Source organism: Pithys albifrons, chromosome 14 (genome assembly GCF_047495875.1).
Source record: "Pithys albifrons albifrons isolate INPA30051 chromosome 14, PitAlb_v1, whole genome shotgun sequence".
NCBI classification, from domain to species: Eukaryota; Metazoa; Chordata; class Aves; order Passeriformes; family Thamnophilidae; genus Pithys; species Pithys albifrons.
Window position 1 is genome coordinate 12874456 of NC_092471.1, and position 17508 is coordinate 12891963.

The 17508-nt window shown below is 39.5% G+C and overlaps 1 protein-coding gene across 3 annotated transcripts in view; it reads left to right on the plus strand.

Annotated features, from left to right (window-relative positions):
- TBC1D8B (TBC1 domain family member 8B) overlaps window positions 1–17508 on the plus strand; it is a 38280-nt gene that overhangs the window by 14933 nt on the left and 5839 nt on the right. The window contains exons 6-20 of one of the 3 annotated variants that reach the window (XM_071569535.1): window positions 393–600; window positions 2170–2337; window positions 3621–3770; window positions 4916–5066; window positions 6368–6582; window positions 7022–7139; window positions 7810–8095; window positions 9368–9509; window positions 13551–13649; window positions 14760–14828; window positions 15032–15272; window positions 15960–16025; window positions 16141–16224; window positions 17039–17095; window positions 17391–17488. In XM_071569535.1, the coding sequence (XP_071425636.1) occupies window positions 393–600; window positions 2170–2337; window positions 3621–3770; window positions 4916–5066; window positions 6368–6582; window positions 7022–7139; window positions 7810–8095; window positions 9368–9509; window positions 13551–13649; window positions 14760–14828; window positions 15032–15272; window positions 15960–16025; window positions 16141–16224; window positions 17039–17095; window positions 17391–17488 (2152 nt within the window). Of the gene's footprint in view, window positions 1–392; window positions 601–2169; window positions 2338–3620; window positions 3771–4915; window positions 5067–6367; window positions 6583–7021; window positions 7140–7809; window positions 8096–9367; window positions 9514–13550; window positions 13650–14759; window positions 14829–15031; window positions 15273–15959; window positions 16026–16140; window positions 16225–17038; window positions 17096–17390; window positions 17489–17508 lie in introns of those variants that run through there. The other 2 variants (XM_071569537.1, XM_071569538.1) reach the window with 2 other exon arrangements.

Genomic DNA, 17508 nt, shown 5'->3' on the forward strand with positions numbered 1-17508 from the left:
ACCCTCTGTCAAGCCAAAACTTGTTTTAATTTTAAATGGATTATTCTGCTGTGTGGGGAAAGAGAGCAGATTAGGCTGTTAGCATCTTTTTCTGCACTACATGTAGGCCCTGGTTCAGCAAAGTGCTTTACTGTGCAAGAACATGATTGAATTTATTCCTATTGAGTGATGTATTTAAGTGTTTTGTTAAGTGGCTGTACAGGTAGGTGTGGTCTTACTCTTTGTTGCCTCTTCACACAAAACATTGAACCCTCCAGATTAATGCCATGGATTATGGGAAAGCCTGATGTTTTACTGTCTTTTCCCAAGATATTTTTGATTTTTGTATTTGTAAAGGCATTTAAAAACTTATTTTTGCCCCTTTCCTATCTTTTTATTTTGTTTTAATCCAGAGGCCTCGAGAGCCGTGCCCACAGTGAGCAGTTCAGTGCATTCTTCAGGCTGCCTAAAGAAGAGACCCTGAAGGAAGTTCATGAGTGCTTCTTATGGGTTCCTTTCATTCATTACAACACTCATGGGAAAATGTGCATTTCAGAAAACTACATCTGCTTTGCCAGCCAGGATGGCAGCCTGTGCAGTGTAATCATTCCCCTGAGAGAGGTAACGTGAACTACAGGTCAGCCAGTTACACCACCAGTTTTGCACTTGTGCAGTTTGATGCCATTTTAGCAGATTTTTGTTAGAATCTTCTTGCTTTATGTGATGTCACATGTTTTCCCCTATCCTGGATACTGCATGTAGGAGTTCTGTTTGTAGGTTTACAGAACTGCTTTCATGTTTCAGATTTGTTTCTGTATCCTCTTTTCCTCTATTTACTTTATATCTGTAGGTGGGTACAGAATCCAAACTTTTTAAAAAAAATTTGTTTGTTCTTGAGTTACTGAGAGATTCTGGAGATAAAAAGTAAAGATTTGTAGAGGTTGGAGCATCTTGGAGATTAGTACTCACTCTGCCATGTTTCTTGGCTCAGTAGTGCAATTCTTTTTGCAGCAGCTGAGCAGTGCTGTCTGTTCAACAGTCTGTAGGAAAATCCAGTTGTCAAGTGACTAAGTAGCAATGCCATTACCCTGATAGTCCCAACATACTGAATAAGGACTGTAAAGTAAAGGACACAGCACCGGTATTTCTGTAGAGTTCTATAACAGACTGCAGAATGACTTGGGGGGAAAAAATCAAACAAGTCTCCATCCCTGTCCTGACTTCATGTGATCTGGAACATTGCCACAGTCCAGTCTTCCAGTGTTAAATGCTTTTCATCAATATCCAGATACATTTTACAGTAGCCTAGAAATTAATGAGGTTCCATAATTGCTTTGTAATTGCCTTACTTGCTCTGTGTACACACTGCCTGACATAAGACACCTGGCATAGGGGGTGAACTGTACTAATTCAGCAATACACTTTGTGTTCCCCACCTTGATAAAGCAGTTTATTTGATTATCTCTAAATAGTCCTGCAAGCAATACAGGCTTCCATAACCTGTGAAAAACAAGAAGAGGCTGCATGAAAGGAGCTGACTCTAAATTTATTTTTGTGGACTGTCAGGCCCTCACCATTTGTTCTACAGTACTGCAGGGTTGCCTCATTTCAGTGGGTTTCCATTCTTTACCTTTAGCAATGTGAATGCATCAGCAATGCCAGTCAGTCTCTATCTTTATGATTGTCACACTTGTACTTGCAGCATTAAAGTGTATTTAACTGCTCTAATCTGTAACTGTTCCATCATGGCAATTAAAGTCAGCTCCAGCTGTCATGTGTTATGACAGCTGCCTTTGACAGGCTGTTCCCAGTGGAAATTCAGTCTTGTAAAACTTGTTTCATTTGATTACTTGCAAAAGTCATGTTTTGTCTGCTTTTGGATGGTAAGAAAAAAAAGAAACAGCTTCAGCAGGTAGAAGGAGACAAGATTCTCAGGCTGAGTGCTCACAGCTGGGAAAACCTTTTTGAAGATATCTGGTACTCTGTCAAAAATCTATTTTGTAATACTTAGTACCTTGTGCTAAAATAGCTCCAGGCCACTAAGCTTTCTACTTGTAACTTGTGTTCCTAATTCTGCTTGTGTGGTGCTTCATACTATTGTTTCATTTACACATGTATTTTTAACAACTTTGTCTTTTAGAAGTAAGCTGGTAAAATGTCTTGCCTGATTTACGTATCCCTGGTTCATAGGTCACAGGGGTGGATAAGGCAGATCCAGCCACCAGAGGAGTCAGCATCAGTACCAAAGGAAAAACAGCTTTTCGTTTCACGGAGGTGAGAGATTTTGAACAGCTTGTGGCAAAGCTCAGAATGAAATGCAATGCAACTGCAAGTCCACAACACATCGTAGCTACCGAGGTAACTGCTCTGGTAATTCTAATCTCTTAAACCTGTTTCTAGGAGTAAGGTTATGTAGTCTTACTCAGAGTTTATGTATCATTATCAGTGTTTTGCTGTGTAATGCAATACACTTAGACTTAAGCCTGACTCTGGACACAAGATGGGTAACAATCTCCCTTATACCTCTGGATTTCAAGTTGTCTAAACTTTTTAATTTTCTCTTCTCAAAAACCATGTTCTCATTTCTTGCCATCAGACCATTTACATTAAAACAAAATTCCAGCAGTGTGATATAAAATTACAGATAACTGTGTTGGGTTTTGCCAGCTAACTATTGGACTCAGGAAGCTGACGGAATGACTGTAAGGTTGTTTCTAGATATGAAGTCTGTATGTGTAGTTTCATGTGTGAAAAATAAGAAAGCAATGATAAAACATCCCTAAGAAGCATTATTTATTATAGTTGCAGTATCTTTTCCTTGAAAAATTTACCCTGAAAAAGAATTAAGTATGATCAGCTGGAGTAGCCCCTAAAGAGACATTTGTAAGATTGCAGAAGTGAACAAATAAATACCTTTTGGTAGAAAATAATTAGTGAATCAGAAAGATCTCTGTCTTGAGGTTTAGATTCTTAAGGATTAAAAGCAAGATAATTTGATAGATATCAACAGAAATGCTGGGCTGATGAGGGTGCAGCAGAGCCCTGGACACCCAGGTGGTGAGGTTTGCTGCTCAGGGGTATTCCCTTTTAGATTACTTTATTTTGAGTTATATCTTCATTGTTTTGACATACTAATGCTAAGTGATGTACCTCTGGTTTGAAGATTTGGAAAAATAACTGTGCCCATATGAAAGAGAATGGGTTAAACAGTGGTGCTGCTGTGAATGCATTGTATTTTGGATTCTTTTACCTTGTTTTTCATCAGGTTTTGAAAACAATCCTAGTTCTAATGCTGACTTTTAAGTCTTCTCAGCTTTTCTGGATAGTTCACTGTATGAATGTTTTTCTTTTGGTGGTGATGTTCAGACTTCCCCGTGTATTTTTCCCATCATTTTTTCAGTTGTCATTGTCAATATTCTTTCAAAATTCAGTTTTTGGCTGTAGAGATGCGTTTTTTTTCTCCCAAGTCCTGCCTCCTAAAACCCACGTGTATGGAGCAGGAATTGCTGGTTTTCTGTATTTTGGAAGTCTGTATCTGGTATCTGTAATTTAATATAATAAACAGTGATGGTCTGGCATCAGTGCTGCTTCTTGGAGGATTGTTTGCCACTTATAACTACCACTGTTAAACTTTTTTCAAGGTTGCAGCTGGTTCTGCCTCTGACAATCCAAAGGATTTTGATGAAGGACCGTCAAAGATGGGTCAGAGAGACAACAGCAAAACTGTCGGTACAGAAGCCCTGATGACTGTGTACCATCCTCAGGATGCTGAGAATCTTGACTCTAAAATGGTAAGGGTAAAAACTGTCAACAGTTTTGGGAATCTAATTGGAAAGGACTGAAGTATACCGAGATGTATTCTAGCAAGGCTGCTGATTTCCTCTGGGGCTTTGCCAGTCTCCTTTCATCTGCATTTTCTGTGTTTGGAGTCCACAGGGTGCTTCTTCATAGCTCCATTCAATTTTCTGCTCATCTTGTTTAATAATGATATGCCTTATCTTCATGGGGCTAATTTCTCCTGCTCTTCCATCCCCCAGGGAAGAGTTGGCTGTTTGTTTTATGATGGTGAGCATGTTCTATTTCTGTATGAATTGTCAAGATACAAAGTCACTACAAACTCTTTGGGACCAAGAGAAAGTTATAAGAAAGTGACGTGATTTCTTCTTTACTTCATTCTTTTGCACTGCTGTCTAACAAAGTTATGCTCTGGAGAATGTTTATTTAATTGTTTTTGCTGTAGGACATCCAATTTTTGCTTTTCCATAGTGTGTGCAAGAAGACAGATTTTATTTCAAAATAAGTCTTTCAGTAGAACTGGGTAAATTAAGATATAATTTTTTTTATATTAGAAATATCAGAAAATAAACACCCTTTGGACAGGACAAAAGCGAGTAGAGATTTTTAAATTCTGCTTTTGTAGTATTTTGAACAAAAGTGGACAAAATCTAATTTTCCTTTCCACATCTTTAATTGCTTTAACAATGTTAAATCTTAGGGCTGCATGCACAGAAAATGTGTCAGTGTTCACCTGCTCTCGGCCCTGGAGCCTCAGATGAGCAGGGGCACCTGATCAGCATTTGTTTTGCTTCAGACAAATGTTTGTTTGCCCTTATTGTGCTGTGACACTTGTTGTTGGTTCCTGTCAGGTGGGAAACTGAATTAGATTTACCTTTTGTCTGAGCTGGTATAGACTTGTAATAATATACTTTAAGGAATAGTAGGTCATGTAGGAGATGGCATTTTGTGCCAGACTTGGGCTATGCATAGGCTGGGTTTTGCTGATTGACTTCACCACTCATTTCACACATCAATACAGATGCAACTCTGTAATTTCCAGTTCATATGAATATAACTGGGGCAAAATTTACTTTTTCTCCTGAAACCTGAGGAGAGTCTACCAGTGTACTTAGTGCTTGATGTCTTCTACTTTTCATAGTTGAAAGAAAAAATGAAGGAGCAGTCGTGGCACATCCTCTTTGCCGAGCGGGGACACGGTGTCAGTATGTTTCGAACAAAGAAGACCCGAGACCTGGTTGTAAGAGGGATCCCAGAGGCATTAAGAGGAGAGCTCTGGCTACTTTTCTCAGGTATTCCATAGCGAGTATAATTGATTCTTTTGGGAACTCTACTGTATGAATGTTCTAGTTACTGACAGTAGTCTAGTTACTGACTTCTAGTCTGACAAAAAGTGCTCTTACCTGTGGCACTTTGTCCAAATCTTTCTGAAGAAAGACACTTTAAAGTTATGAACAAGAATTTTCTTTTTTTACAGCAAACTCAATTGAAACATAATAATAGTAATACTTGCTGTTCCAGGGGACAGTCAGTTTCAGCAAAGCCTCTTGCTAAAAAGAAAAGCGTGTTTGTGGGACTGTTGTTTTGGTTTAAGCTTTCTGAGATGATAGTGTTACCAGACACACAGAAAACGTTTTGGCCCCAGTTACAAGCAGCTATTTGCTACATGCTTGATTTAAACAGTGAGATGTACAGGAATTTTGGGCTGTCTTATGAGATCTCTTGTTCACATTCTGAGTGTGCTTTTGTGGCCTGCTGCTGTTGAACACAGCTGTGTCACAGCACTTAACTTGAGGAAATAGAGGGAAAACACTGCTCTGCAACACCTCTGTGCTCTTCTGTTTCTGTTCATTGAACTACTTGGAAAAGCAGCAGCGACTGGCTTGATCAGGGTCACAGGAAACCTGTGGAGGTTTGGAAAATAAGCTGCAGATTTGGAAGAGCTGCCCAGGACTTTACCTGCTAACTGTACTCGGAATGTGTTCCTGGGAAGAGCTTTCTCCTCTTCTAGAGGATCTGTTTATTATAACAAATACATTTTATCCTCCTCATTCAGCCGACTGTATGGTTGTTCCTTTTGAGGATGTGTGATTGTGGAGCTGTCTTTGCTAGTGTTCTTTGAGAGCTGCATCAGCATTTATACTCCTGTTTCCAACCCAGTATCTCTGTCTTAGAAGGTGTTGACATAACAGATAGGGAATTAATTAGGTAAGTATCAGTCCTTTGCCTAGTTTTTCTAATCTGTTCTCAGTTCTACAAATGAAAATATATTGTGTCTGTCAGAAACATTGGGCAAAAATTATAGGTGAGGGGAAGGCCTCCACCCAAAACAAACCAACAATAAGTCAAAATCAACTTTATAATAGAAAGTGACTTAGATTTTCTCCAAGCTTTATTTTATTTTGCTTTTCTGTTTTAATTTCAGAGGACTTCCATTAAGTTCAGTAGAATGACTCTGTTAAATTACTACAGTAGTATCTGGAGGTTCATGAAGTACCTCAATAGTGGCCAAAACCTTTTCTATAAATTGCAGACAAGCACACAGCTCCTTTACTGTTGTGCTCTAATATCACACAATGCTGTGTATTGACAGGTGCTGTAAATGATATGGCATCCAACCCTGGGTATTACACTGAGTTGGTGGAAAAGTCCTTGGGAACGTGCACTTTGGCTACTGATGAAATCGAACGAGATTTGCGTCGCTCCCTACCCGAGCATCCTGCTTTTCAAAGTGACACAGGAATTTCTGCACTCAGGAGAGTTCTTACAGCTTATGCATACAGGAATCCTCAGATTGGATATTGTCAGGTACTGCAGTTTTGAGAGTCCTAGTGTTGGTTGTCAAAGTATTAGCCCATGATGGCAGAATAGTAGCACCTGATAAAGTCAGTCATAGAACGTGTAATGGTTTCTTGCTCATTGGTTCACTGACTTTGCCTATTTCATCCTGCTGTGTAACATGAGTTTTTACATTGTACTTGAATTTGTCATGTCCACTTCATATATGCATTTGCATTCTAACTAAACATGTAACACTTAAATATATTTTTATATAGTTTAAATACTTTGTTCTGTATTTAATAATACAGAAGTAAAAATCTTATACTGGATATGGCTGTAGGTTATCCCAGCACACTAAAAACACTCAGTAAAATGCTTTCAGAAATGTAAATTCTAACAAATGGTAACAGTTGTGTTTTCACCATCTTTCCCTGTAAGTGTTTCCTTTCTTGTTTAAATGTTACAGGCAATGAATATTCTGACATCAGTGCTTCTGCTGTATGCTAAAGAGGAGGAAGCCTTCTGGCTTTTGGTTGCTGTCTGTGAAAGGATGCTCCCCGATTATTTCAATCGTCGAATCATTGGTAACATCCATCTCTCTGTTTATCTGTCTAAAATTGAATGTAAATCGTCATTAATTAAGAACAAATGTAAGGAACGAGCTGAGGACTGACCACTGGAGAGAAACTGTTGCATTTGGTTCAGTATTGTGAAGCAGAAAAGGGAGGTTACAGAGAACATCCCATGGCTCCTCCTTAAATAGGAGTGGGTGTGATTTTCACATATTTTCATTACTCTAGGCATAACTACTCGGGAAGTATCAATTAGACTATTATATTGGGTTTTTTTAATTATAACTGCAATTCATACTATTTATTTGAAACTCAGACAGCTTAAATAAAGGAAAAGGAGTTACTCCAGGTCCAGACTTAGTCTTTGATCTCATATGCAGTTCTTATGGGTGTATATGCCTTTCTTCTAGAAAGTTGGATATGAAGTTTCTGTCTCATTGCAGAGAGGGTGTTTTGGCTGTCAGGAGAGTCACTGGAATTAACCACACACTCACCAAAGTGCTGACACACTTTAAGCATGGAGTGAGGCTCTGGACCCATGCGTGGAGTGCACAGCTTCCAGCTGGGCCCCTGTGTGCTTTTGTAACAAAGCTGCATTAGGACAGGGACTTTATTTCTGGCTGGTGCTCTGAGAAAAGTGTATTAAGATTTGGGTGGTGGTTTTGTTATCCTTTCCCTGCAGGTGCCTTGGTAGATCAGGCAGTGTTTGAGGAGCTCATCAGGGTTCACCTGCCTCAGTTGACAGACCACATGACGGACATGACTTTTTTCTCCTCGGTCTCTCTCTCCTGGTTCCTTACCCTTTTTATCAGTGTGCTGCCTATTGAAAGTGCAGTCAATGTGGTGGACTGTTTCTTCTATGATGGAATAAAGGCAATCTTGCAGCTGGGCCTTGCAGTGCTGGAAAACAACATGGAGAAGTTGCTCACTTGTAAGGATGATGCAGAAGCAGTCACTGTTCTGAACAGGTATCAGTGTAACTGTGATTCTTTTGGGCTGTGTAGTAGCTGTTATAATTGCATATGTTCTATAAGTCATTGTGGGGCAGCTGAGAAGACATCTGGTCAAGACTTCCAAAGGCTTCAAAGGAATTAAGTGTTATCTCTGGCTGAAATTCTGGAAGAGGTGGCTGGAAAGAGAGCCTGGATCCTCTGAAAATGTCATCCTCCATTCAAGTTCTTCTAAAAGCATTATTATTTTGTGAATTTCAAAGCAAATGCAATGTGCTTTTTACTTGGAATTTATATTATATATAGAAGGCAGTTTTCCTTATTAATCATAAGATAATCTAGAACACACTGACTATTCCAAACAGTTCAGGTATCAGTTTACAGACAGCATATTCTTCAGCTCAGTTCTTGTAGTTTAGGCTACTAAATCCTCTGCTGCTAATGGCAGTAAAATAATACCAACCCCCCCCCCCCCAAACTGATGAGGATTATCATGACCAGGTGTTTGTTCTGTATTAGCAACATAAAGTGCTTTTTAAATTGATTGCAAAGAAAAATTGCACAGTTTTTGCTACACTGCCTAAATTCTGTTGTTGATGCTGTGGTTGTGTATCATGGAGTGTTAAAACAGCAAAGCAACTGTGCTATAGGAGTTAAAGAATTATGACTGTTAAGAACTGGTGATAAGAATTTCTGTTTAGTGAGGCTTTTTTTAAATGTTACATGTTTGAATGGGGTAGGGGCTGTAGAATTATTCAGGAAAATGTAATTTCTGTTACACAAGGCCATGCAGCCTGGTTTGTTGTAAAATCTGCATCTGTTTAGGCTGGTTATGCAGGTCTGCCAAACAGGTGCAGATCAGGCACGTCTTTGGCTTATGAGTCTGGGGGAATTAAGATTGCCTCATTCACAGTTCAGGACAAGCCTTTTTCTCTCTCACAGTTCTGTAGTACAACTTTGCTAGATGGGTCAGAGAACCAGAGAAAGGGAAGGGACCTTGGCAAGAGTGTAGTTTAACTTTGCACTCCAGAGAGGATTACTGCTAGCACTGGATTACATCAGCCATGCTACTGACTAGCTCAGTCTTAAAACCTCCCAAGGCTGGAACCTTCTCTGGGTGGGCAGTTCTGATGTTTGTATATCTCTGTTACTATTACAGGACATCTTTGCTGCTGATCCTCATATTCTTTGCCATTTCCCATTCCCTGTGCACTTCAGTAGATGCCAATGCTGTTGTTTTCTGGTGATAAGCTGGTTCCTGCTGACTTCTCGTGTGTTTGCTTTGTGCAGATTTTTTGACAGTGTCACCAACAAGGACAGTCCTTTGCCTGCAGCTGTTCAGCAGGGCTCCAGCCTCAGCGATGCAAAGGGGCACCATCCCAAGGTGGACATCACTGATTTGATCCGAGAGTCAAATGAAGTATGTGTTCTTGTGGGTATGTTTTTGCATCTCATGCAGTGTTTGTTTCATGGGCTTATTTTTTTCATGCACTCTAAAAATAGTGCAGGTGCATTGTACAAACTAGGGTAGAAAATCTGTCTGGATTGGTTGAAATGGGGCTCTGTATTTTACTGAACCTCACTGAAATATGTTACAGGGATAGGTTTGCTTTTCAATTGCTTTGTGTTTTAATTGCTTGAGATGTGCTTTCTAGTCTGTCCTTTTTAGTTTCCTGCTGAATCTCAGAGTTCTCTAGATTCGTCACAGGTCATGCATTACCATCCCTCACTCACATTATTAGTATGTCAACTAAATGACAAGGTACAGGAGAAACAGCCTTTGCATTTACTAATTTGAGACTGATGACTGCACAGTGCAGATAGTGGTAGCATTTGATATAACAATGTGTACAGGAAACTATACTTGAGTAGTTACTGTATGGTTAAATGACCATATAGGAATGTGCTTGGTGAAAACCAGTTATGCTCTTTTAGCACTTTCTTTCAGTTTGCAAGTTTGGTGTATGCCATGTTAAGATTTGAAGCTCTGCATTGGGAAGGAAAGATACCCAGCTTCTCCTTTTTGTCCCCAGATTTTCATGAGGCATCCTTTTCCTTGGCACTATTTCTATCAGAATATTAATGTATGGGTAGATAGATTTCTGCTTATCCCAGAGCTTCTGCTCAGAAGTGAAAGGAAGATGAGAGAAGATTTGTTCACATTTTGGGTTTTTGCTATTAACTGGTTTCTTTTATCTGTATAATACTACTTTTCTTTTCTTATTCTTAGTCATATGTTTCTAGTCAAACATCCACATTACATCTCCTTTAGAAAAATGTCCTGACCTTGACTCAGAAAAGATTAACTGTAATTTGTATAATTTAGAAACTGTCCTTTTTGATTTTTTACTGAGAAGAGGGCATTGCTTTTAATGGCATGAACTGTGACAAGAATCAGAAATTCAATTTCTCTTGAACTGTCTTTGTAGCATTGGGCTAATCACGTGGAAGTCTGTTCTGCTGTCAGTATTGTTTTACAAGAATGTTATACTGAAAAATCAAGTTTGGAACATGCTTTAAGGTTCTTGAAGAAAAGTAAGAAACTATTATGGGTCTTTTTTGTCATGGTGAGATCTCAAAGTGAGGATGAATAACTTGCAGAATGGAGACCAGGGAAGGTCAATAATGAAGTGCTGTATGTTGCATTCAGAAGTGGAAGGTGAAGCTTTCACAGAGATGGAATCATGACTGAAAGACAAAGCAGAAGAAACTCCTTTTCTTCTTCCTTTGCCTTTGCAGGCAGGGAACTGCACCAAAGCACTAGTCTCTGATTTGGTGTGGCTTTTGAACAGTTTTGGGCAGATCTTCGAACTTGAATCTCCCAGTTCCAAGTTTACAGTCCTTCTCTTAGGCCCTGTTTCTCCCTCATAGCCCCTTTTTCAGATGAAATTTTTAATCTTCAGTGCCAGCAATTGCCACAATCTCGTGTTTGAGAACTGCTGATATGAACTGAGACTCAATTTCCTTCTTCCCATTTTGACCAGACAGTTAATTTCAACACAGTTCTGGTCTGGTGAAGGTTTTTATTTTCATATCACTATGGAAATAAAATAAAAGTCAGAATGGGAAGATTGCTGCAATGGAGAATCGTCATTCTGCAGATAGGTCTGGGTACAAATTACAAAGAAGTAAACAGAGATATTTTCTGCGATACTGTTGATTTGTGTGGGTGTTCTCAAGGTAAGTGAGAATATGTGAAAGGATAGAGAGTTGGATTTTAAAACGCAGTTCAGATTCATACCTTTGACTCAGGCACAAATGCAAGACTCATTCTTTGGCAGTCTAATCAGGAATGAAGAAGTCATGTTTAACTAGAGAACAGAAGGTTGTGTAACCTTTTATCACATCACACTAATTCAGAGTTAGTTATGCATCATATTTATACTCTTAGTAGGGTCGTTGGACAATATTGGTGCCCAGAAGCCAGACCATTGAACGAGTTATGATTTTCTCTGCTTTCTCTTTTTTTCTAGCCAGAAGGATGTTGATAGTGGTCTTCATAGGAACATAGGAATACATTTCTGGAAGAAAACTGCATGTCATACAGTTCAGTTCCCTGTTCAGCATCCACTCAGATATCCTTTAAAATGTCGTGTTATTAAAACACTTCAACAAAAGAGAATCTGCAAAAACTGTAGGCCATTGTAGGGTTTCTCTGCTCATGTGGGAAAATATCCTTATATCCAGTATAATTTCTCTTGGGTGCTTACAAAGCACTATTGGGAATATTCAGTTGTGGTTTTGTCCTCCTTGTTGCTACTGGGTTCATCATTTACCTCTTTAAGTCTGATCATTGAATCAGGGAATAGTTTGGATTGGAAGGGACCTTTGAGGACCATTTAGTCCAACAATCCTGCAGTGGGCAAGAACGTTTTCAGCTGCATCAGGCTGCTCAGTTGGAGTCTTCCCTCATCATGACTTTTAAAAGAGAAGAATGAGTCTTGCAGATTGCTCTCCCAAAAGGGTGTTCTAGATCTAACACAACCAGTTCCTCTAACCTTTCATTGACGTCAGTGTGCTCAGACTCTTTGTCTGTGTTGTGGTTTTTCATATCTGTTTAAAGTATGTTGCTGATAATGGGAACAAAACACACTGCAGAAAAACTTCTGAAAGTCCTGCCCAGTTTGGTTGTTTATCACTAATTTGTTCTCAAAGTTTGTTATTAGAACCAGTTGTGCCCATGGTGCATGGTGATTGTGGTTAGGCCATGTCTTGCTGGTTGCATGCATTGCTGAAGTGTGTCAGAAAATTTAAAACTTACAGAAGTGAAGTTGTGTCCTGTCTGCTGTTTCAGTTCTACACACTAGACTCAATTTCCTAATAGAAGGAAATTGAATTGTTTTGATATGGTCTTGAGAAAAAATATTGGCCTGCTTTGATTTATCAGTCTCTGTTTAGATTTTAGTTGTTTAATAATTTGTTGCATGATTTTCTGGGAATTTGTCTTTAGTTTTTGCCTACCATCCCACTTTTCCTTGAGTGCTGTGTTCAGTTCTGGGCCCCTCAGTTCAGGAAAGAGATTGAGGGGCTGGAGCGGGGCCAGAGAAGAGCAACAAGGCTGGAGAAGGGACTGGAGCACAAGTGCTGTGGGGAGAGGCTGAGGGAGCTGGGGGTCTTTAGCCTGGAGAAGAGGAGGCTCAGAGGTGACCTCATCACTGTCTAGAACTACCTGAAGGGAAGTTCCAGCCTGGTGGGAGTTGGTCTCTTCTCCCAGGCACTCAGCAATAGGACAAGGGGGCACGGGGTCAAGCTCTGCCAGGGGAAAGTTAAGTTGAATATTAAAAAAAAACCTTTCCAGAGAAAGTGCTCAGGCATTGGAATGGCCTGCCCAGAGAGGGAGTGGATTCCCCATCCCTGGAGGTTTTTAACCTGAGATTGGCCGTGGCACTGAGTGCCATGATCTGGTAAAGGGACTGGAGTTGGACCAAGGGTTGGACTTGATGATCTTGGAGGTCTTTTCCAACCCAATCCATTCTATGATTCTGTGAAAGGTAAATGTATTTATTCTACTCCAGTGCTCAGACACCTTCCCTGTCCTTCAGAAATTCCAGAGGTAGCTACAATGGTTCAGAAATTACTTAGCTTATTTCTAAATTTCACTAGAGTGAACTTCAAGCCCTGAAAACATGCATGTCTCAGACTTTGCTGCCCTGCAGTAGTAGTCACCTTGTGATAGCAGAGTTGGATATAAAGCCAACACACAGTAAAATCCCTTCCTTTGTCTTCCTGCACACTGAACTACTCCAGTTTCTTCTTTCTCCATCACTCTTTGAAACACCTTTTAAACAACCCTTTTAGAAGTTACACTGTTAGGGAGAAGATTAGTGCTCTAATAAATTATTTTTTTCTCAGAGTTTCTGGGATCTTCCTTTGTATCCATACTCGTATTGTACTTAGGTGCAAGAAAGGCAAGAATATCTGCTTAGATGTGTCTGGCAACAGCTGATTGCATGGAATGTGCTTTTCCTCCTAGAGATACGGTGATATTCGCTATGAGGATGTTGAGAGCATGCGCTGCAGGAACAGGCTGTATGTGATCCAGACTTTGGAAGCTACGACCAAACAGAATGTGGTGAGTGACTTGGAAGAGCTTAACCCTTCCCTCTGCTAAAATTCATTCCCTTTTGGAAAGTTCTGTAAAGAGGTACATTTTCCAGGGCCAAATATATAATTTTATAGGCTGAAGCCCCTCTTGTCTGCAGGGTGTCTGTTAACTGAGGTTTGGCTGTGACGTATGTGAATCACAGCATGACCTTCTGGTCTCATTAAAGTAGCAGCATCACTGACCACTTCTGAAGGCTGGAATATCTCACACTTTGCGTGGGTTGGAACAGGCTGACCTGTATTTCTATCTGCTGTTGCCAAATTGTAAATACATTTCTGTTAGAGGCATAGAGCACTGTACAGCAAAGCAATTAATCACCTGCATTTTTGCTGTGGGAAGCAGCACTGAAGAGGTTATTGTACTGCATTCAGCAGGGGTTGGTTGCTCTTTGTGTGTGATGTGTGTGGATGTCTGGTAACATGGCAGCTCTTCATCTGCCTGTATTATCCTTTGAGTTCACCCTGCTGGGTGAAGGTGGAGGTTGCAAGATGCTTCCTTGGTTTGCCTGTTTGCTTCAGTGGCTTGTTTCCAAAAACTGATGATAATACTAGTCTGTTCAACAGCCAGTGCTTCTTTCTGTAGAAAATGTGGCTTATTGCAACTGATACTAAATGCTAATGGTTATGCTAAGATGGTAAATGTTGTATTTCATTTTATTAAACATACATATTGTAAAGATGGAAGCTGGTCTTGTAGCAAACTTTGTTTTACAAGACTGAACAATTTTTTTCAGAAATGAGGATTCAGCTTCACTGTTGAGACCTGAACATGCATTTGTCCATTTAAAGGAATTATAAATAATTGAGTTTTATCTCCTGGCTTTCATAGTCCTACATGCATGCAAGTAATGTGACTTTAGTTTTAAGTTTTCTTTTTGAGAAATTATTTCTTTTGTTCTAGAATCTTCTGATTGCTTTTAAAAAGAAGTGCTATACTTACTTCTAACTGTAACATGCCAAAACCTGGAATGTGCAAAGTGTCTTTTAATATAATGTTAAGTCTCCCATAATTTTATTCTATGGGCTTATTTCAAAGAAGGAAGACTCTTTAATTAATTTTTTCTTAATTTCTTTTCAGCTACGTGTTGTGTCTCAAGAAGTAAAATTCAATCCTAGTGATCTTGAAGAGCTTTATGATTTATTCAAGGTAATGTGCCATTTTCCTCCCTTACCAAACAGCCATCTTAATGGTAGACTGGGAAATGGTTTTAATAAATTAAGGTCAAAGTTAGATTCAATACATGTTTTACATGCCAACTTTAAATCTAATTACATAGTTAACATCTCACATGTTTCACTCAGAGAGACTTCTTGTTTCAGAAAACTCCATGTTTTCTCTTTCCTTTGCAGAAGGAGCACTTTCTTTCCTGTTACTGGAATGTAAACAGTCCTGTCTTGCATCATCATGATGCCAGCCTGCCATATCTGGACCAGTATCGGATTGATTGCCAACAGTTCAGGGTTCTCTGTCATCTCCTGAGCCCCTGGTCACACTGTGCCAACAGAGACTCACTTGCATTGTGGACATTCAGACTGATGGATGAGAGCTCTGATTGCCTTATAAACTTCAAACAATTTGCCTGTGTTCTTGGTATGGGATCAACACAGATACGGGCACATTCACAAGGGAGCTCCATCTTGGGAGCAGTCCTGGAGTGTTTCATCTTGCACACACTGTAGAAAGAGCCTGAGGAGACTGGCCTCTTAACTTAGGGTCAAGTAGTCTGATTGTTATCATGTGACAGAATAATGCTGTTTGAGATTAAATTTAAATATGGCTTGGCTGTCAAAGTATCCAAAAATTAGGAAATGGTATGATCTCATCACTCAGCTTGTTTGGTTGATGATAAGTGTTTCCTCATACTAAGTAATTTCACACACAGATCATGCAAGATGACCAATGCCTCATATCTCTGGGGAGGTGAAAGTTTTCTTGACTCACTGCTCTGTTCCTCTCATCTTGTTTTCAAAGTGGTATTGTTCAGGAAACAAAAACTTAAGGGAAACTCTAAGAAGACATTAGTGCTATATTTATTTGGTGCTGTGGTTTTACTTTAGTAAGTCATAGACATTATTAGCGTCCTTTCCTCAGTGTAGGCAAACCCCAGGCTCAGCACAGGTGATACTGCTTTCCTTAAGCTTCATCTCTAATTAAACTCACTATAAGGAAGGGGACACATCCAGTTTCATTCTCTCTGGGTTGTACTTGTTTTGGTCAAGAGAGTGTTTTAAAGTTTGCTCCAGTTGAACAGACTGTCTTGCCTCTTTCCTCTAACAGATATCATGTATAATGGAAGCTTCACTGACAAACTCAAGCTTCTTTTTAAGTTGCACATCCCTCCAGGTAAGTGAGAGGCAGTGGCATTTCAGGAGAGCTGTTCCTGGCCTTTGTTGTCTTTATCACTGCTTTGCTAATGCTTGGGAGCCCCAAACCTACTTTATTCAATTATTTATTGCAGCTTTTACTGAAGTAGAATCTTTAAGCCCTTCCAAAGGAGATGATCTTTCAAAAGAGGAACTGATCCACTTCAGCCAACTCAATGGTAAGCCCCAGAGTGTGAGGCTTTACCTGCAGCATATTAGAAGGAATCTATTAATTATCTCATGAAAAATGGGGAGCTCTCTTATGAAAACTCTTAAATCCAGTAAATCATATCACCATTAACAGAATCCTCTGCAAAGACCTTCTGTAGCAGTTACAGTTTAATAAAGTAGCGCAGGATTTGTGGGTAGCTCATCCCATGGTTGAATTTAAAGGCCGCAGGTGTTTACATGGAAATGGAGAACTGTGTGTGGTCACTGCTTCTCAGCATAGTGGGCAGCCTTTGCTTTTGCATCTCAGGCATAAAGGGATGGTGTTTTACTGCCTCAAGAAATAAAATACCCAAATCCATAATGATTTTAAGGCACATAAGCAAGTGTTTCAAAATCCTTTGCTTTCATTTCAAAGCAAATGAGCTGACATTTTGTGGGATCTAAGTTTATGGCATTGATAAAATATTGTTTCAAATACTCTGTTTGGAAAGCTGTGTGATTTTACTTTGGAAGACAGATGCTTTTTGATTTTTGAAAACTACCCACAGTACCTTCTCTGTAATATACAGGTACTGATCAAGTTGTGGACCATGAACATTGTGCAGATTATTTGTTTGATATAACTGATGACAGTTTCTTTTGTGATCTCCTTCCTCACAATGGTTTCTATTTTATGGAAAGCATACAAAGCTTACCATATGGTTTCTTCTTGACCTAGTCTGTGCTTCCATAAGGAGGGCATTTGTGATAAAGGAAATTAACCATTGGTCCTCTTTTCTCAAATAAATAACTATTCCTTCTTTTTCTTCTCCTAAACTGTAGTTTCATCTCTTGGGGATAGCCTTGGAAGTGATTCTTTGAAGAGCAGCCCAGAAAAAGGTAAAGAATCCTGGTGGCACATTTAGTAACTGTGTCTTTTGGGGGAGTAGAGCTGGGAAGGTGTGTGGTGACAAAATGTGTTAATTAACATCATCCTTAGCATACTCCTAACATCCTATCCACTTTTGTAAGTACAGTCCTGGTGGGGAAAGGGTAATGTAAACTCTAATCTTGTTTAGTCCTTGGCCTCACTACTCTGTTGAGAGGGAATGACACTGAGGATGCCAGTTCCTTTTGCTCATCATGGGAATCTCTTAGTTCTTATTTGTTCAATTTTTTTTTTTTGGTCAAATAGCAAAGGGGAAGGTTGATATTCAGGCATATCTGAAGCAATGGCAAGATGAACTTCTTAAAAAAGAAGAAAACATAAAGGATTTGCCAAGAATGAATCAGGTAAACTATCTGTATGACTC